Source organism: Chiloscyllium punctatum, chromosome 1, assembly GCF_047496795.1.
Source record: "Chiloscyllium punctatum isolate Juve2018m chromosome 1, sChiPun1.3, whole genome shotgun sequence".
Taxonomy (NCBI): Eukaryota; Metazoa; Chordata; class Chondrichthyes; order Orectolobiformes; family Hemiscylliidae; genus Chiloscyllium; species Chiloscyllium punctatum.
Window position 1 is genome coordinate 88,839,466 of NC_092739.1, and position 22,329 is coordinate 88,861,794.

At 40.0% G+C, this 22,329-nt stretch overlaps 1 protein-coding gene across 6 annotated transcripts in view; it reads left to right on the plus strand.

Moving 5' to 3' along the window:
* fat1a (FAT atypical cadherin 1a) overlaps positions 1–22,329 on the plus strand; it is a 204,062-nt gene that overhangs the window by 141,183 nt on the left and 40,550 nt on the right. For all 6 annotated transcript variants that reach the window (XM_072570435.1, XM_072570445.1, XM_072570416.1 and 3 more), the window contains 5 exons: positions 204–400; positions 4,664–4,817; positions 5,227–5,460; positions 15,515–15,904; positions 19,326–19,540. In XM_072570435.1, coding sequence (XP_072426536.1) covers positions 204–400; positions 4,664–4,817; positions 5,227–5,460; positions 15,515–15,904; positions 19,326–19,540 — 1,190 coding nt within the window. The remainder of the gene's footprint in view (positions 1–203; positions 401–4,663; positions 4,818–5,226; positions 5,461–15,514; positions 15,905–19,325; positions 19,541–22,329) is intronic.

The window sequence follows — 22,329 nt, forward strand, 5'->3', positions numbered from 1 at the left end:
TTCATTTATTAGAACAACCATGCCTTTAATGTCTACTATAATCTAACCAAGTTGATTACTGACAGCATTTGCTGGTGCATACATCTTCAGAAATGGTTCGAACTATTGACCAAATAGAGGTATCGATGATTACACAGCAGTTAGTACTACTCCCTTTGATGTGATAGTATGCTCATAACTGCCAATTTTAAATTAATTTTCAGGAGGAGATCCTCTGGGACAATATGCAATTGAGCACATTCAAAATGAATGGAAGGTTTATGTCAGAAAACCTTTGGATAGAGAGAAGAAAGATCATTACCTTCTGAACATTACAGCGACTGATGGGACATTAGTGGCTAAAGCTGTAGTAGAGGTTAAAGTCCTTGATGCAAATGATAACAGTCCTACTTGCGAGAAGGTGAGTGTTGGATAGGCAGAAATTATTGCAAGCAATTAATATATAAATGCAATTGTTGTCTCCAGAGTAAACCCCTCTACTAATTTAAACCTGACACAGAAGCTCACCTTGTGCCATAACCTGTTAAATTTTGAGAGAATAAGAACGATCCCGGAGGTTACTATTTAAAGTAAAAATTCACAAGTTTATTCTTTAAGCCCAACAAGGAAAATTAAAACCATAACTATTTACAGCTCCTTTCTCTTAAACCTATCTTTTAACTCCCACTCTACAATACTGGTCTGATGTTTTTTAAAAAAAACCCTGATTAAGGTTTACAAAAAAAAAAATCACATTTCAAAACTAGACAGCTTTGTCAGTTTTCCTCTGGGTTTTCCTGAGTTGTCTCCCGCTCTTCTGCTGCCCAAGTTTTTTTTAACGGACAGGTGCCTTTCAGAGAGTTATTTAGCAAGCACTCTATCCTTGTTGGGTTTCTTGGCAGTTCTCTCTCTAACTTTTCGAAATGTCCAGTTTTATAACCCAAAACATCAGATCATTTCGTTGGTTTGATATCATCAAAACATAATATTTCAAATTTGATTGGATTTGGGTATCTTGGGGCATAATTTCAACTGATTGGCCAAATTCAAATTTGTTGTATACCATGCCAACTCAACTGCACTGTTAGTTTCACAGTCAAGTATTACTTTTTAAATTCTTTCAGCACACTCTGTGCCTCTCTGAGTCTGTGCCAGCTTCCAGTCTCTCTCAAAGGTACAGTACACACCTATACCTCCATAACATGATGTATAATATATGAGCAATAACTTCATAATTAATTTCTTATTTCTTGACAGTCTAAGGAGCATTACCAAGTTGCAAAGTAGTTACAGGGCAGAAACGGACCATTCAGCCTATTAAGTCCATCCCAATGTTAATAGTCCATGGAAGCCTCCTTCCAGCTGCCTTTGTCTCGCTCCTGTGCTTCTGTTCCTTTCCTTTTCATATGCTTGTCAAGATTTGCCCTAGAATTCAACTATAATATTCACTCTGCAGCTATTCCTTGAGCTTGAGTTTCTTATTCTAACCATATTTCTCCTGAATTTACAATTTACTGCACCAGATGGATTTAAAAACATTTTTTTAATTCTTAATGTAAGTTTGAACCTTAAGAATTTTTGAAATTACTGTATGTTTGGTAATTGCATTGAAGGGAGCTACACAAGCTCTTTAAAAGGTCACATGACAATATCATCTATCTGGCTTAGTGACTCAATTCATAGTATCGAACAGATGGTGTTGCTCAGTTGTGATTATGTCCATAAACAAAATGCTGGATAGGATTCATGAAAAACTGATGGCACACTTGATAAAAACAGATTTTCAAAAAATTCTTATGCATTTTTTACTCTTCACGTATTTTAAGTTAGATTATCTAAGCCACAGAGAGCAGATTTATATGAATTTTGTTTCTTGTAGCTTCTTGACCAATGTTATCCCTCCACATCTCTTTTGCTTCTGTGCAGAATGAGTCACAGCTTCAGTCTAAAGATTGTTTTTATCCCCCAAAAATGACTTTGCTGCACTGTTTCTCTCATGTTGGAAGTTTGCCTGTTATATTTTTGATAGATTTGTTTTGGTCAAAGTCTTTCTTAGAGTTTGTCTACCTCTGTATTCAGAGGATAAATTTTTTTTTAGATTAGATTACTTAGTGTGGAAACAGGCCCTTCGGCCCAACAAGTCCACACCGCCCCGCCGAAGCGTAACCCACCCATACCCCTACATCTACATCTACCCCTTACCTAACACTACGGGCAATTTAGCATGACCAATTCACCTGACCTGCACATCTTTGGACTGTGGGAGGAAACCGGAGCACCCGGAGGAAACCCACGCAGACACTGGGAGAACGTGCAAACTCCACACAGTCAGTCGCCTGAGACGGGAATTGAACCTGGATCTCTGGCGGTGTGAGGCAGCAGTGCTAACCACTGTGCCACCGTGCCGCCCACAAATTGCATCATGACATAAACAAAGAATCAGGGGTGCTGGAGATCTGAAATTAACATTGGTATCATGACACCTGGTTTTTCTGGTCTTAAGTCAGAGTTAGAAATGCAATGTATGCATTGTAATCTGTTATGCCAGTACGAGAAGTCAACTGGACATCAAAATGGCTTTTATTCTCCAGATGGAACATGCCTTCAGCTCCTTTAACATGCAATTCAGGTTCCTACGCCTATTGAATTCTTAAAGGGAATGTGATAAAAGACAACTTTTGTTCTGACTATTTAAATTTTGGCACTTCAGTATGCCTAGTGATGCTGGATGTTTGTCATGCAAAACTTCAGTTATGTGCATTGTTACCTGTACGATGGTGGTGGGAGTTAGGAAGTACAGTGTTGCACCAAGGCTATAGGTACATTAATCTGCCAAACCATCGAGAATGACATAAACATACTTTTTTCATTGTTTCTATGACCAAAGTTTGATGAGCATTGATCAATCGTGCCTAAAGGGCGCACATTCTCATCTTTGTGATCTAATTGGGAAAACAGCAGAAAGGCCATTCCCCCCTTTAAGTCCATTGTTTACACTGTTTCATCAACTTGCATCATCTTCCTTACCTGGTATATCTTCAATTCTGCTTTAAATATATTAATTAAGTCATAATGCTTTCTCTGAATGTCTGATTCGCCATATCCATGAAAAGAATCTCTTTTGAGGCTCCATTAATTTTATCTCAATGTACAAAAATATTTTCCCTCCGATTCACCAGGTCTTATAGCTTCATTGCTTCTTGGACATTTTCCTCATTGAAAAATTAGACCAACTCTTGCAGCTTCAAGTACTGAATGTAATAGCCATCACTTCTAAATCCTGCTCCAATCCACCAAGTCCTATAGAAGGTAGTTCCCAAATGGTACACAATAATCTAAAGGTGATGTATACAAGGTTTAAATAATCTTGCTTTAATTCGTAGATTCACAAAATCCCTACAGTGTGGAAACAGGCCATTTAGCCCACCAACTCCACACCAACTTTCCAAATTATAACTCATCCAGACCCATTCCACGACCCTATTACTCTGTTTTCCCCTGACTAATGCACCTAACCTACACACCCTTGAACACCATGGGCAAATTTGCATGGCCAATTCATGTGACCTGCACCCATTTGGACTGTGGGAGGAAACCCACGTGGAATGGGGAGAATGTGCACACATCAAAAAGACAGTTGCTCGAGGCTGGAATCAAATATTGAACGGCAGCGCGGTACCCACTTAGCTTTGTTGAAATCTACCCCTCAATTCAACAAAAGGTCAGTGGGCAATTCCAATCCAGATTTGTTTTTAATTTCCTTTTCTAGTGGATTATTTAATATTTATCTACGATAAAAAATCTGTCTCCACCAATTAGTGTTGTATGATTGCAACTATGTCAAATCATAACATTTCTTAATAGACAATATCATTTTTGTATTATGACTACATCCACTTCTTGTTAACTTTCTTCATTATAAATACCAGCATTCACATTTACACCTTGCATAATCAATCTAGATTTATGATTTGGTGATTATACCCTTTCTCTAATCAATGCAATTATTTCTTTAGGAACATCTACTGCAACAAGCTGTATTTACTTAGCAACTTTAATTATAAAAATCATCATAAAATTATGAACAACTAGGACCGAATGTGTATGATAGCTGAAGGGCTGTAAATGTGATTCTCCTCCTCAGACGCTGCCTGATCTGTGCTTTTCCAGCACCCCACTCTTGATTCTGTTCTCCAGCATCTACAGTCCTCACTTTCTCCCAGAAGGTGTATGACTTTAAGTAGGATTTGAATGCCATTTTAATCCTATTATCCCGAACTGTTCAATGCCATTTGACCTGAAGCTTGCACTCAGTTTAAATTTGCCATGTGTGATGCCGTGGAAGATTAAATGGTATTAGACATTCTTATTGAAGTACAAGATCTTTAGAACCATTGTATTAGGGACAGTAATCATCAAATGGTGAGAATTGGTTTACGAGATGTAATAAATTACTATCTGTCAATCTTGTTCCATCAGTTATAAATGGTAAATGATCAAGCAAAGCTGATTTGGTGTAGGAGGAGGTTTGAAAGATTTTGACTGGTAATAGTGGATCTTTAAAATAGTGTGAGAAACTGCAGCAGCATTTTTCTTCAACGGCTCCATCATCTGCCAGTTATTTTAAGGTTTGTGGGTGAAATGAAATGAAAACTGCTGAGTAGAATGTTATTTTTCTTTTTAGACGCTATACACTGAGACAATTGCAGAGGATGTTCCTTCTGGCAAACTAATTCTTGTGGTGCTGGCTGAAGACGCAGATATTCGTTCAAATGCTGAAATCACTTACACCCTCCATGGAACTGGTTCAGAGAAATTCAGACTAGATCCAGACACCGGTGAGGATATTCACACTTCTTGTGTCATAAGCTGTGATACTTCTGTTCATTTTCCAAGACTGATACACTTCATAAATTGTAACAAACTTTCCAACATTTGCTTTAAAATGTATTTCACCCGCAGTTGAATTAATTTGTTACTTTTAATCTCCCTCCAGAAAATTAATTAAGATTGTTGAATGAAAAGAAATTGACATTCATGCCAAAAACTAATGGATTATTGGGTACATAATGAAAATCTGTTAAATGGTATTGCTTTGTAGGATGGCTGGAGAAAATAGACTGAACAGTTATTGAGTTCTAAAATCTGTTGAAAGCCAGATGAAAATCAAGTGCTAATATCAAGAAAATGTAAAACTTGTCAACTGATCATTTTAGCATCTAACTTGAATTTAAATTAACTACTTAGGCGAATTGAAAACTTTAGCTCCACTCGATCGTGAAGAGCAAGCTGTTTATAACCTATTGATGAAAGCCACTGATGGAGGAGGTCGCTTCTGCCAGGCTGACGTTGTGATAATACTGGAGGATGTGAATGATAATGCACCAATGTTTACAGCTGATCCATACACTGTATCTGTCTTTGAAAACACAGCTAATAAGACACTGTTAACAAGAGTTCAAGCCACTGATGCAGATACAGGTAGGATGTGGTCCAATAATATTAATAACCAATCATGTTAGAATGCACTTGTCGAAAACTAAGCAAATGTATTTCCGGATGAATTGTACGATGAAAGTTCCATTTAGAAAAGGGGAGTGCAACCTCCCAATATTGTAAATAGATATAGTCACAGGAACTTAATGCAGTAATCTTCAAACAAAGAAACTGAATGATTTGTCAAAATTAATGGCATACTTTTAAATAATGCTTTAATACAGCTGTACATTTATGTAAATGCAAAGTTATACATTTTTGTTTTGAAATGTGACAAGACTACATTAATTACAATTGTCGACTGGGATATAAAGCAATAGTCAAGCCCTGCCTAACCCCTGTTGGAGAATGAGTGGGAAAGTTGTTTCCATTGGAGAATTCTGATGCAACTTAAATGTTACAAGGCAATTAATGGACCGGCATTTGATTCTCCAAGCAATCAAGACCAAGTGGGATGGAAATTTTGTCCCATAGAACTGCCAGCCAGTCAGGAGTATTGTTTGATGCCTGTATTGCACCAGGGCCCAGCCTGAGCATCAGATGAATGGGAATTTCCTTTTTGGAAAAGGAGTCATCAGACAGGATGTGACAGAGAGGGGAGAGCAAGGAGCTGGTTTTCAGTTTACTCCCTGACCGGGTTTGTTGGTCGTCATCAGGATCACAGGATAGCCATGTGATTCCAGTTAAATACTTGAACCATCATTAAATTCTGATGTGCTCTCAACTGACTTATTACTGAGTCTAATTCCCATATTGGACCCTTCCTCCTCCAAGGAGAAACAGAGGGCTGCAGATGCTGGAGAACAGAGTCTTGGGTGTGAAAAAGCACAGCAGGTCAGGCAGCATCCAAGGAGCAGGAGAGTTGATGTTTCAGGCATAAGCCCTTCATTGGGAATTTAGCTGACACTAACTTAAGGTGCACAGTAAACGTAGGAATTGACAGACATGTTGAATAGGCAGATTGCGTTCAATGTGGGAAAAGTGGATCCCAAAAAAAAACAGATTTTCTTAATAGGGAGGAACTGAAGAGGACCAAAGATTTATCTGTCCAAGTGCATGTATCACTGAAAGATAATGCACAAGTGCTACAACATTAGTGTAAAGTTTAGCCATTTGTAAGCAATATGAATAGAAACAGAAGGAAGTAATGCTTCAGTTGAACTGAACCATATGAATTTTGACCTTGAAAAGTGTCCATTCTATGGCGAATTACCCTGTAAGATGTCTCAAAATTTTGAACAATAGATGACGTTGTGTCTCATGCAGGTACTTTGAAGTAAGCACAAATGGTATTCTCCACTGGCATGATGTTACCCACTAACCAAACAAGACCTTTTGTCTACCACATAAATGAATAATATGGTGAATGAATGTCAGTGCCATGTGATCCCAGTTATTTAGATTGTACTTCTCAATGTTTGGTAGATCATGTCAAATGATAAATCTCATTGACTATCTAAAATGGGCATCTGCCAACTATGCTCATGGAGCCTATGCTTTCAAAACTGAAACATAGTGCCCAAGATTAGGTGAGATTCTGCCACTAGAACAAAGAAGAGACGAAGAAACTTAAAACATAAGAATAGCGAATCCAGATCCTCTATTTAAACCTGTCACTTATTTTCTAAGGATCTGTATCCCTCTGCTCCCTGCCCATTCATGTATCTGTCTAGATACATCTTAAGTGACGTTATTGTGCCCACCTCTAACACCTCCACTGGCAATGCATTCCAGGCACTTACTACCCTCTGCATAAAGAACTTTACATGCATATCTCTGTTAAGCTTTCCACCCCCTCACCTTGAACTTGTGACCCCTATTAATTGAATCCCTGACTCTGGGGAGAAAGCTTCTTGTTATCCACCCTGTCTATAACTCTCATGATTTTCTAGACCTCAATCAGACCCCCCTCAACCTCCATCTTTCTAATGAACATAGTTCTAATCTACTCAATCTCTTCATAGCTAGTGCCCTCCATAACAGGCAACATCCTGGTAAACCACCTCTGCACCCTCTCCAAAGCATCCACATCCTTTTGGTAATGTGGTGACCAGAACTGTATGCAGGATTCCAAATGTAGCCAAACCAAAGTCCTATACAACTGTAACATGGCCTGCCAACTCTTGTACTCAATATTCTATGTGATGAAGGAAAGCATGCTGTATGCCTTCTTGACCACCATATCAATCTGCATGGCCACCTTCGGGGGACAATGAACCTGAACGCCCAGATCTCACTGTGCATCAATTTTCTCCAAGGCTTTTCCATTTACCATATAGTAAACTCTTGGATTTGATCTTCCAAAATGCATCACCTCACATTTGCCCGGATTGAACTCCATCTACCATTTCTCCACCCAACTCTCCAATCTATCTATATTCTGCTGCATTCTCTGATAGTCCCCTTCACTATCTGCTACGCCACTAACCTTAGTATCGGCTTCAAACTTACTAATCAGACCACCTATACCTTTATACATTAGATAGCATTCACTAAGTAACCCCAACTGTGCTAAGAGTTACAGGGGAACCTCCATTAACCCCCCCCCCCCCCCCCCCCAAAACCCTGTCCGCCCACCCTCAATCCCGTCCAACACCACTCCCTGCCCGCCCCCAAAACCCTGTCCAATGCCGCCCCCGTCCACCTCTCAATACTGCCCCCTGCCCATCCCCCAAACCCGTCCAACACCACACCCTGTAGGCATCTGTGCTGCCCCACCCCCGGCTACCCACTTCCCCCTCTGGGGCAGCCGAACCGTGCACACCAACTGTAAGACTGCTGCTACCTTTCTGGGGTAAGTCTCCAAACAGCACACGCAAATACACAGTCTCACACAACGTTTTAACTGCAACATTTTGACAAGTTCCACCTCTGCCCTGTATGGGACAATGTTAGAGAGAATACCTGGGGAAAGGGGGTTTAGGGTTCACCCCTATGTAGAACTCCAGGGAAAATGTGGGGAGACGGAGGGAGGGCGGGAGGTCAGTCATTTGTTGATGGTGCCTGGGCTCTCCTCTGTGTCCAGGACTGTTCTCGGCAGAGATTGTTTTTAATCAGTGTGAACAAAAGACCTGATCAGGGTTGAAACAGCTCTTTCACGTAATGTTTCTATCTGGACCTCGAGATCTCCTTCGGATAATCTGATATTTGGATAATTGATATTCGGATAATCGGTTCCTCTGTATACCAGAATTCAGTTTAAGATCATCAGCCAGGCTCTTTATATAATTCATTTGAGTGTGTTAGAAAGTTCATTTGTTCACATGCTCTTTATAGGCAAAAAGTAATATGTCCAGACATTGTATCTATTATAATTCCTGAAAAAGTTATAGAGACAGTGCATCCCCACAGCAATGCCCTGATCAGTCAAAGCTGGCTTTGCTGTTTTGAACCTAATTAAGACTAAAACAGTTAACAATTCCTGCTGCTTCTCCTTGCCAACCATAATCCAATCAATCAACACCCTCTTGTCATGCTGCAGAAATAATTGTTACTTTTCTAAAGGTGTTATTGAGTCTCAATCCTGGTGGATAGGTGAAAAGGTTTTACTTCACATCTCTTTTTAGCAATATATAAATATTGTGTCTACAGAAGCAAGGTGAGAGGCTGCTATTACTGAGATTAATGCAGCTCCAACAAGACTTAAGAACCTTAACAATATCTGTTACCAAACAACCTGCGTAACTGACAGTCTATCCAACACTTTGAACGTTCATTCTCCCGTCACTGAAACACAATAACAATAGTTTGTAGAAAGTGTACAACAGTGACTCACCAAGGCTCCTTCGACAATACCTTCAATCCTCCAACCTTAAAAGGTTAAGGGCATTAGACACATGGTGCACCATAAATTGGAAGTCACCCTTCAAACCATAACACTATCAAGTCCTGCAACTACATCGCTGTTTATTGGTGTCACTTTTTTTCCGAATCCTGAAACTATTGCCCGACAACACTGCAGGTGTGCTAGCATTATAGACTGCAGTTTTCAAAAAGACAGCTCACCATGCTAACAGCACTTAGGAATTGGTAATAGATAGTTTCCTTGTCAGCAGTGCTCATATCACAAGTGTAAACAGGGTAAATACAAAGGATATATTGGCCTTGGAGGTGGTGGAGTGAAAATTCTCCGCTATATTACCTGAACTTAAAGATTTTATATTATGAAAATGGGTTGTTTAAACTACCTTAACAAAAACAAGGATTCACATTTTAAAATTTAGAGCAGCCCATTCAAAAGGGAAATCCAGAAGTACTTTCATACTTCAGGATGAGAAGTGTGCAATTATGAACCTCACTTGCGTGTGTGTGTTGGATCAATTGAAGTTGTCAAAAACCAGGATGAACAACTTTTTTATTCAATATTAAAGGATATAGATCAAAGACTGTTGGTTGGAATTGCAGCATAGATCAACCAAGCTGAATAGTTTTTTTTATTAGTTTGTTTGTTTATTCAGAAGGTGGTGGTGAGCTGCTACCTGAACGACTGCATTCTATCTGGTGTAGGTTGACCCAAATGCTGTTAGGGAGGGGATTCCAGGATTTTGATTCAGTGACAGTGAGTGATAGCGATATATTTCCAAGTCACGATGGTGAGTCGTTTGGAGGGAAATATGCAGATTCTGGTATTCTCATGTATCTGCTGTTGTGCTTCTACCTGGCCATTCTTTATGGGTTTGAAAAGGGCTACCTGAGGACGCTTGGTAACTTTCTGCCATATCTCTCTCAATAGTACACATCACTGCTGCTGAGTGTCGGTGGTGGGGGTAAGTGAATCTTGATGAAAGTAGTGTCAGTCATAGGCTGTTTTGTCTGAACTGGTATCAAGCTTCCAAGCTGTTGTTGGAGCTGCACTCCTCCACAGAAGTGGTAAGTATTCCATCACACACCTAATTTGCCTCTTGTAGATAGAGGACAGGATTTAGGAAGGTGAGAAGTGAATCATTTGCTGCAGAACATCTCATTTTTGACCTTCTGTACTACTAATGCTGTTTAAGTGGCTTATCGAGTTCAGTTTTGAGTCAGTGGCACACCTCAGGACATTGATAATGGGAAATTCTGCTTTGATAATACCATCCAATTTCAAGGGCGGTAGATACTATCCTGTTCAAAATGGTCATTTCCTAGCATTTATGTGGTGTTAATTGTCACTTGTCATTCCAAGTCTGGATATTTCCCGAGTGTTACTGAATCTTTATGCGGACCGTGTCAGTATCTGAGGACTCCGAAGTGGTACTGTCCGTTTTGTTGGTTCCTTCATCACCTGGTACAGACTCAGTCTTGCAGTCGGACTCAACATTAGGACTCACCAGCTCAGTAGGTGTGGTGCTGCCTAGCCATTCTTGATGTTAAACCTTGAAGTCCTCTACCCAGAGTATATTCTATGCCGTTGCCAACCTCAGTCCTGCCTCCAGGTTGCAGGGGGAGTGGGTATGTGTTAATCATTAGGGTTTTTTTGTCCATGTTTGATTTGGTGCCATAAGACTTCTTAGAGTCTGGAGTCACTGTCAAGGGCTCCCAGAACAACAACTCTCTACTTTATATCACTGTGCCATCCACCTGTGCTAGATTATAATTGGGACAGGACACACCCAGCATGCTGTTGTCTGATATATTGACTATAAAGTACAATTCTGACACTGTGCATGACTTTTCTGTGAATCAGCTCAATTGATTCTAGATCCTGGAGTGTCTCTTCCATGGCACAGGCCTGGGCAGATAGTAATGACACTAAGTTGCCTAAGCATTAAGACATCCTTTCCTGGCATTGCACTTGCACAAAGAAAAGGATGAAACCAGTGTCATTTTGAGCCAGCCCAAATGGAGAACTGGTCTGATAACTGAAAGCCTGCAGTCAAGGCCACCTCGACCTGGGTTTTCTGTCAGGGTTTACTTATCTTTATTATCTCTCACAACACTAGCAATGGCTAAGGATCATGTTCATGGACACCAGGATTTAACCACACACTGGTATGCCATGGGTATGCCTCCTCTGTCTCCTGTAGTTTAGTCTGGACCTGAAAGGTATACAAGTTGCATAAGTTGCCATGGGGATCCGTGCATACCACTTGCTGTTGAAGAGGCCATTTACTGGCAAAATTATACTAGTACTCAATTGATGAGAGCTGAAGGCAAGAGACAACAAACAGACTGTCCAGTATGTAGAACAGTCATGCTAATATACTTAATGCACGTCAACTGAAAGAACTAAATTTATGCTGAATGCGCCTAATATTGGAATTCTCAAACATTTTGTCAAAATTGTCAAAACATTTTCTCATTAGAAAATCTCATTACAATAGGTCAAGCTCCTTACTTTGAGAGTTCCTAACTCCTCACCCTAGGATTCTTTTTTCTGTACCTGAATGCTTTGCTCAAAGGCAATGCAACTCACGATCTCAGTAAGAGTAGGGCAAGCAAGCAGATCCAAAATCCACACCTGCTGCCTTGTCCAACTAAGATTAACCACCACCTCCTAAAGTGACATTGTACAGTGAATTCTGAACTCCGAGCTTCTGACTCAGAGGCAGGGATGCTATCCTGCACCATAAGACTTCCTCAACCTTGGATTAAGTTGGGACAGATTTGGCAGCCCAGTGAGATGTGCATTCTGAACGCCAGCTGCAGATCCCACTTTGGTGTTTTTGTCAGTTTTGTGTTTGTAACTGTGTTTTGAAATTTATTGCTTCATCAGCCTTTTAAAGCAGTATTGGTTGATATCTTTTAATGACAGTTTAGCAAGACATGACAAAATAACAATTAACCAGAAGTTTTACATTTCTTTTCAAACAGTTTGTTTTTAACTTACAAAAGGCACATTTCTGTGTGGCTGATAATGTAGTGAAAATGCAAACAATGAATCACTCATGTCAGTTCATTTAGGGAATACATTAATCATGGTAATGTTCTGTGCACAAATTAGACTAGATGCTAAGGGAACAGTATGAATCCACTGTAAATTATTAAGTAAGTGTTTGCAAGCACGTTGAATTCAACAATGATTTTATTCAGATTTCTAATCTTTTAGGTCTGTAAAATTCAACTTATTTTAGTAATGTTTAAACTGACAAGCTTAAATTTAAATAAAAACCAAGAGTACTGCAGATGCTGGAAATCTGATTCGGAAATTGCTGGAATAGCTCAGCAAGTCTGGTGGCACCAAATCAGAGTTACTGTTTTGGGTCCAGTAACCCTTTCTCAGAACTGATGGAATTCTCTTAGTTTAAATATTTTGCTTGGCTTCAATAGTTTTGAATTTTAAGATATTAGTTTACGAATAACCTTTTTATTATTAAAGTTTGTCCATCATATAAAGTAATTTGCAAAATCCTCATTATGCAGAAGGAGGATTTAGCCTGGTGTCTGCACACCTTCCAAATAAGCATCAAGACTTGGTACTATTTTCCTGCATTTTCCCCATGATCATGTATTGCCCTTTTGAATACATTCATTGAATCACCCTCAACCACACTCTCAGGCAATGCATTCCAAAGGCGCACAGTTCACTGTGTGAGAACTCTCTTTCTCACATCACATTTACTTCTGTTTTTGCAAAATGCTTTAAATCCATGCTCTCTTGTTCGTAAACTTTTTATCCACAAGAGTAGCTTCTCCCTTTCTATTCAGTTCAGACCTCTTGTGGATTTTGAAAACTTCATACCTCCCCTGAGCCTTCCGTGCTGCAACTTTTTCGATCAATCTGATCGTCTCATCCCTGGATCCATTCTTCTAAATCACTCCTGCACTGTCTCAAACGGTGTTTTTAATCATTCCTAAAGTGTTGACTTCAGGACTCTGTGCAACTCCAGCTTTAGTCTTATTTAGATTCTTCATAATGGGGCGGCTCAGTGGTTAGCACTGCTGCCTCACAGCAGCAGGGTCCCAGGTTCGATTCCAGCCTCTGGCGATTGTGTGGAGTTTGCACATCCTCCCTATGTCTGCATAGGTTTCCTCCCACAGTCCAAAGATGTGCAGGTCAGGTGAATTGGCCATTCTAATTTGCCCATGGTGTTAGCTGCATTAGTCAGAGGGAAGTGGGTCTGGGTGGGTTACTTTTCGGAGGGTTGGTGTGGACTGGTTGGGCCGAAGGGCCTGTTTCCACACTATAGGTAATCTAATAATCTCCCTGCTCTTATACTCTCTGCACCTATTATTGAAGCCTGGGATAATATATGCTTTATTAATAGCTCTCCACCTCTCCTGTCATCTTTGACTTATGTACATAGACATCTATGTCTCTCTGCTTCTGCACAGCCTGTAGAATTGTACTTTTTATTATACTGTATCTAATTCTTTTGTTTGCAATGTATTACCTCATACTTGTCTACATTAAATTTCATCTGTCCCCGTCAGCATACTCCTCCAACTTGTCAATACTTATTTGTGTAATCTGTGAATTTTGATGTTATTCCATATCATACAAAATCTAGATCACTTATATAAATCAGGAAAAGCAAAAGTCCTGGGGACCTTCACTACAAACCTTCCTCCGCCTAAACATTCCCATTAGCTATTACTCTGTTTCCTGTTATTCAGCCAGTTTTACATTTGAGTTTTTACTTTCACTTCATGGATTTCATGTTCCTTTCATTCCATAGATTATAACTTTTATTGCATGGTACCGTGTCTAGCACCATTTTGAAAGTCTGTGTACAATACGTCAACAGCTTCCACTCACCAACCCTCTCTGTAAACTCTCCAACAATTTAAACTTGCTTTTCCCCTGAGAAATTGGCTCTCGAAAATTAAATTATATTTGTCCAAGTGACTGTTAATTCTGTCCCAAATTATTGGTCTGGATTTTCCACAGTGACAATCTCGTACAGGTTGCCATTCTACTCCTCCTTGTCTCTACATTGCAAGAGCTCCGCATTTCTGCGAGACGATTCCAATCAGGACTCCTTCAGAAATGCAGAGCTGTGTTTCCATCCAGCAGCAGGAGAAGAAAAGAGGTTTTGTATGAAACTTGTGCAATTAGCATCGCTGTACATTTTCCATCTGGGACTCTGATCATACATGTGTTGGCAGAGTCTACTTCAAATAGTTCGCCTGGTGTTGGAACCTGAGCAGAGTAATGATAATTGGGAGGGAAAAAAGGTTGAAAATATTCTCTAAGCAATCTTCTGAAATGGTTTGATGGATTATTTGAAAGCAATGAGCCAGTCACCAAGTGCATAGCCACGTGGGAAGAAGAATAGAGGTATTCTTTACACAATAGATAGAATGGTTATAGTTTATGCAACGTCAGCATGTTCAGACTTTATCAGCAGTCTCTTTGTATGCGTATCGCTTTCTTTCTCTCTCACTCACTGCCGCTGTCTCTCTCTCTCTCTCTCTCTCTCTCTCTCTCTCTCTCTCTCTCTCTCTCTCTCTGTTGCAGGACCCCATCTTCATGTACTCTATTCACTCTTTCTACCCTGTCGTCATCATAAATACCATCTTTTCCCAGCTATTTTCAGTTTTAACAAGGGTCAGTGGACTCAAAATGTTAATTTGTTTTCTCTCTACATATGGTGCCAGACTTCTTGAGTTTCACCAGCACTTGCTGCTTTAGTTTCAGATTTCCAGCACCTGCAGTTCTTAATATTTGTTGTTATTGTTCAAATTATTGATTTATTGTGATTTTATTAAAGATAGCTGAATTAATGCATAAGGTAAAATGTTCTAAAACATGTTTCCTGCATTACTTATTGATAAAAGATATTTAAAGTTAAAGATGTCTGTTGTACTTCTAAAAGTTTGCTAATACTGCATTCTATTTCATAGTTTAATCCAGTCAGGAATGGATAAGTTGAGCGGGAAAAGGTGCCATTAAAAACCTTTCAGATGCTTTATCACTTAAAAAGGCAGTACCATTGTGCAATTTGTGTTGAGAATTCTTGACTTGCCAATGATATTTTCTTCTCCAAAACATATGAGATTAATTTTGTTATTTCAGTACATTTACTGAAAGCATTCTGCACTATTTGCTTGTTTGCAACCAAAGTTAATGTTAAAATGATATTAATTGAATTGTTTCTTTCTCAATTTTAAAACCTAGGCTTGAATCGTAAAGTACTTTATTCGCTTGTGGATTCTGCAGAAGATCACTTCTCAATTGATGAGCTATCTGGAATTATTAGTCTGGAGAAACCTCTCGACCGAGAACTCCATGCTTCATACACTGTTATTGTGAAAGCCACTGATCAAGGCACACTCAAAAAACTGTCATCAGTTTGTACACTTTTGGTTTCTGTCCTCGATATCAACGACAACCCACCTGTGTTTGAGCACAGAGAGTACCTAGCCACACTTTCTGAGGATACTCCTTTAGGAACTGAGGTTCTTCAGGTGTTTGCAGCCAGCAAGGATGTTGAAGCCAACACAGAGATCACATATTCCATCATTAGTGGCAATGAACATGGAAAGTTTAGCATAAATGCAAATACAGGTACTTGAACATACAATAATTGAAGCATAGTGTGAGAGTCAATTTCTGAGGGGCAAAACACTGCTGCTTGTGAGGGTCAGATATCAGAGAGTACATTTTGGACAAGGACACACGCAATATAGTGATATCAGGTCAACTTATTCAGTAACAAAAGCTATACTTAACAAATGATGACAGTATATTCCTAATGTAGATTCTTCTGCCTCCCACTAACTTGCAATGGTTCATGACTCATTTTTGTTTTCTGAGCTTGTATCTTGAAATCTGTGCAGCAAGCTTTTAGAAACATAGCAGGAGTCGTCCATTCGGCCTTTCGTGTCCACTGCACCATTTGTTATGATGATGGCTAATAACCAACAAGCCTGTTCCTGCTTTCCCCCAATGTCCTTTAATCCCTTGAGCCCCGAGTGCTGTGTCCAACTCTTCCTTGAAATCATACAATGGTTCAGCCTCCACTGCTTTCTTGGTAGGGGATTCCATCGACCTGCCACTCTGAGTGAAGACATACCTCCTTGTTTCAGTTCTAAAATTTAAAAAAAGTTTATTCACTGGCTGGCCAGCATTTATTGCCCATCCATGGCTGCCCTTGAGAAGGTGCTGGTGAATTACCTTCTCGAACTGATGTAATCTGTGGTCTAGGTAGAGCCACAGTGCCCTTCAAGATGCAATTCCAGGATTGTTGACCCAGTGATAGTGGAGGAATGGCAATATATTTCTAAGTCAGAATGGTGAGTGGCTTGGAAGAGAACTTGCAGATACTGATGTTCTGATATATCTGCTGCCTTTGGGAAGGATCTTTGGGGAACGTCTGCAGTGCATCTTGTAGATAGTTTACACTTTTGCAACGGGGTGCTGGCGGTAGAGGTAGTAGTTGTTTGCAGATTTGGTGGCAATTGGGCAAATTGCTTTATACTGCATAGTGTAAATCTGCTTAGTGTTGTCCAGGCAAGTGGGAATTATTCCATCCTATTACTGGCTTGTGCTTCATAGATGGTGGGCAGGCTTTTGGGGAGTCAAGAGGTGAGTTACTCACTGCAGTGTTCCAAGCCTTTGACTGGCTCTTGTAGCCACTTAAATGGCAAGTTGAGTTTCTGACTAACAGTAACCCCTGGGATGTTGAGAGTGGAGAATTCAGTAATGGTAACACTATTGAATGTCAAGGGGTGATGGTTATATTCTCTCTCATTGGAGATGGTCATTGTCTGGTATTGTATGGTGCATATGTTACTTGCTACTTGTTAGCCTAAGCCTGAATATTGTCCAGGTCTTGTTGCATTTGGACACAGTCTGCTTCAGTATCTAAGCAGTCATGAATGGTGCTGAATATTGTGCACTCATTGGCAAACATCCCCACTAATGACCCTGATGGCATTGTTGAAGGAGCTGAAGATGGCCAGAGGAGTAGCCCTGAGGGCTCCCATCTGTCCTGAAGCTGAGATGGCTGACCTCCAACAACCACCACTTGCTTCCTGTGTGCCAGGTATGACTCGGCCATTGGAGAGTTTTACCCTTGGCTTACTTTAATTCCAGTTTTACTCCTTGTTCCATACAGGGTCAAATATGGCTTTTATGTAAGGGCTGTCACTCTTACTTCACCTCTGGAATTCAGCTCTCCTGAATTATGCCCGAAATGTCAATTCTCCTACTCTTTGTATGCTGCCTGACCTGCTGTGCTTTTCCGGCACCACACTATTTGAGTCTTTTGTGAATGTTTGAACCAGGGCTGTAATGATATCAGTAGCTGAGTGACACTTGTGGAACCCAAACTGGGCGTCACTGAGCAGGTGCTGCTTGATGGCACTGTTGAGGAACACCTTCCATCACTTTGATGTTTGAGGTTAGACTGATGGGGATGTACGTGACTGGGTTGGATTTGTCCTGCTTTTTATGTACAAGACATGCCTAGCCAATTTTCCACATTTTTGGGTGGATGCAAGTATTGTAACTGTACTGGAAGTGCTTGGCGAGGAGTGCAGTAAATCGAGAGTACAAGTCTTCAGTACTATTGCCAGAATGTTGTCATTCCCCATAACCTTTACAGTTTCCAGTGGTTCCAACTGTTTCTTGTTATGACGTAAAGTGAATTGATTTGGCTGAATGCTAAGGACTACTGGAAGAGGCTGAGATGGATCACCTACTTGGTCCTTCTGGCTGAAGATTGCTGAGGATGCTTCAGCCTTACCTTTGCATCAGTCGTGATACCTTGTATCCTTTGACTATAGCCCCTGGTTCTGAGCGCTCCTACCAGTGGAGACATCCTTCCTCTATCTACCCTGTCTAAGTAGGATAGGAGTAAACCTAAAATGTTATAGGTTTCTAAGGGATTCCCCCTCGCCCCCACAATTCTTCAGGATCTCAGGATATATACCTAATCGATTCAACCTCCTCATACATCTCTCATGCCATGCTAGGAAACAATTTAATAAACCTTTACTGTGCTCCCTATATCGCAAGAACATTCTTCCTTCATAAGGAGACCAGAACTGCACACAGTATGCCAGGTGTGGTCTCACCAAGGCCCTGTGACATTGCAAGACATCCCTGCTCCTGCTCTCCAAGTCTCTTACTACGAAGGTAAACATACCATCTGCTTGCTCACCTTCAGCGATTGGTGCAGGAGGACTTTTCAAAGTTCTTTCCTTTTATCTCCTCTAACAAGGGCTGATGATGTATTCTCTCATATTACTGTCTTGGTTGGATGTTGATATTTCATTCGTCAATGGCAATGGATCTATAGTCACAACCCTAACAGGATAATCTAAATAACCCATTCGTACTTTTTTCCTACATACATAATGTTTTTCTAGACTTAATCCTTAAATCCATTTTGATATAAGTCCAAAGTTTATTAATCTACACTTGACTTCTGGTCACAACTAGTAACACTAGTTTAATAACTGTTCCTATTTCCCTTTTCAATTTATGCTGTCAGTTCGCAATACCAATCCTTATGTAGTCGTTTTGATTTATATCTCATCACATATGTATATGTTTTCAATTAAGCATATATTAATAATTAACTGCTCATCTACCAGGAGCTCTCAGAATTCATATGAGAAGAATTCAAAGCAGTATAAAAGGTACAATCAGTATAACAATATGAAGAATACAAGAATGCTCACATTGCTCATAATTGCAGTGTAAAGAATAGGGTAACATTTAAAAGAAGTTGTGCACACTGTATTGTGTGAAACTTTAATATTGTTTCTGACAATTTGCAATTATTTTCATCAGATTTGAAAGGTGTGGGCTGGAAAAAGTGCAGCAGCTCGGGAGCACAGGACATTCCTGATGAGGGAAACATCAACCCTCCTGCTCCTTGGGCACTGCCTGAGCTGCTGTGCTTTTTCCAACGCCATGCTTTTCGACTCTGAATCTCCAGCATCTGCTGTCCTCACTTTCTCTTTTTTTTTTTCATCAGGTGCCATTTTTGTTATTAAAAGCCTAGACTTTGAGACATCTCATGAATATTACTTGACTGTTGAAGTTACGGATGGTGGAACACCTTCACTTAACGATGTAGCGACAGTGAATATCAATGTGACAGACGTTAATGACAACACTCCTAAATTTAGCCATGATGTATACATGGCAGTGATAAGTGAAGACGCTCCCTTGGGACAGCTAGTTGTCACAGTATGTTTAACACTTTACTTGTTTTTCTTCATCAATTAAGAGTGATGATAAACAGCATTATGAGAAAAGAAGGACCTAACAAGACAGATCTTTAAAGTCAGAGTTATTAAATGATTATTTGGCACATCTAAATTGAATTTTCTGTGACATTAATTCTGAGATTTACTGTCTATTGCCCTTTGAATAACCCAATTCTTTTGCCTCAGTTTCATTTCTTCAGGACACTGATCACCCAGATTTTCTTGATCGTTATTCACTGTGTTTTCACTATTTATGAAGTTATGAATACGCTTACATTGGTGGAAAGTGTGAGGGTAGACATGCAGGAAAAAATATATGGTTGAGAAAGAGTTAACAGAATATTTGGGTGATGGAAGACAAAGTATTTTAATACACAATATTTAAATAAGATGAGACTGGAAAAGTAAACTTTTATCCTTCTCCATAATAGCTGCCTATTGTGAAATTAATTTCTAATTAAGATTGATGTCTTGAGATCATTTCTTCAGATTTTCAATTAGAAATTGGTCAATAAAAATAAAAGGGACTCAGACTTTGAGAATATGTAACAATTTTACTACTTACGTTTTGCAGGTGATCCAGTTACTTAAGATAGAGTAACAGATACATGAGAGTGTAATTCATTGTAGTTTCATCTGTCATGGCACAGTTGCTCAGTGATTATCATTGCTGCCTCACAGTACTGGGACTCAGGTTTAAGTCCAGCCTCAGGCGCCTGTCTATGTGATGTTAGCACATTCTCCCTGTGTCTGCCTGGGTCTCCTCCCAGGTGCTCTAGTTTCCTCCCACAGCCCAAAGATGTACAGGTTAGATGGATTGGCCATGCTAAAATGCCTGTAGTGTCCAGGGTAGTGCAGGTTGGGGGAATAGCCATGGGTTACAGGAATATGGTAGGGGGCTCTTTGAAAGGTCAGTGTGGCTTGATGGTCGAATGGCTTGCATCTACACTGTAGATATTCCATAAATCTATTCTGTGGCCTCTGGAGCAGTCTTCATAAATTGAATGGCCTGTTTCTCATTCAGAATTTGCTTGTATTTCAATAACCACATGTTTCAATTGATTGTTTCAATTGTTCCCAACTAAACAATTTTTTTTTACAGTTTTAAGTATTTTGTTCTCACATTGAGGTTTTTGTATTCAAAGTGAGTGTGAGCAGTAAGAAATTGTGAAATTGGTCTGTTCTTTGGAAATAATTTAATCATTGGCATTTGTATTTAAAATAAACACCTTGCACTGCATACTATTCCAGTGCACTAAGGTGTCATGATGGATGCCACAGTCGTGCCAAAGGTAATACAGGTATCTACCGAAGATGGACGCAACAGTACTGATAACAAAAATGCTTTGATGTATAATTTAATTAGGGATGATAAATTAACACCAGGAAAATGATAGGGCTGTGATGTGTTGTGATTCTAAGTTATATTGATGTCAATGTGATCCAGGGTAAACATGTCTGCAGCTTCAGGAGGTTTAAAAAAACTTGTGGCTAAGTACATGAATAGGAAATATTTGGAGAGATATGGGCCAAACGCAGGCAAGTGGCACTAGTTTAGCATGGAAACGTGTTTGGCGTGGACTAATTGAACCAAAGGATCTGCTTCCATTCTGTATGACTCTATGATCTGGCAGTTGTCATCGTCTCAGAAGACTTACCATAGACGTTCATTCTCCTGAAATAGAATAGACTGGTGAATTTAACCTGAGATTCACTGTGCCTCAGGTTTTGGTTCAAGACACTCATTAACAGAGGAGAAGATAGGAACTGTACTATTGGGAGAGTCTTCTAAACTCTGCTGTGACTACCTAGAGTCATAGAGATTTACAGCACAGAAACAGACACTTTGGTCCAACTCATCCAGGCCAACAAGATACCCAAGATATATCTAGTCCCCTTTGCCATGCCATTCTAAGCCCCTCCCAGTCATATACCCATCTAGATGCCTTTTTGAATATTTAATTGTACCAGTCTCCTCCACTTCCTCTGGCAGCTCATTCCATACACATACCACCCTCTGAGCGAAAAAGTTGCCTCTTAGGTCTCTTTCATATCTTCCCCATCTCACCCTAAACCTATGCCCTCTAGTTCTAGACTCCCCCACCCAAGGAAAAGACCTTGTCTATTTATCCTATCCATGCCCCTCATGATTTTGTAGACCTTTGATAAGGTCACCCCTCAGCCTCCTACGCTCCAGGGAAAACAGCCCGAGTCTATTTAACGTCTCCCTATGGCTCAAATCCTCCAACCCTGGCAACATCCTTGTAAATCTTTTCTGAATCCTTTCAAGTTTCACAGCATCTTTCTGATAGGAAGGAGACCCGAATTGCATGCAATATTCCAACAGTGGCCTAACCAATGTCCTGTACAGCAGCAACATGACCTCGCAACTCCTGTACTCAATACCAATAAAGGAAAGCATACCAAATACCGTCTCCACTATCCTATCTACCTATCTATCCAGTTTCAAATAGACTACGATTCTGCCCCCACCTCGCCAGTTTAAATCTTCCTGAGCAGTTCTAGCAAATCTCTCTGCCAGTATATTAATCCCCTTCCAATTTAGGTGTAATCCATCCTTCTAGTACAGGTCACTTCTGCCCCACAAAGGAGAAACCAAAGGGTTTTTACAAATACATTTAAGGACAAAAGGTAACTAGGAAGAGAATGGAGCTCCTCAAAGATCAGCAAGGCAGCCTTTGTGTGGAGCCGCAGAAGATGGAGCAGATACTAAATGAGTATTTTGCATTAGTATTTACTGTGGAAAAG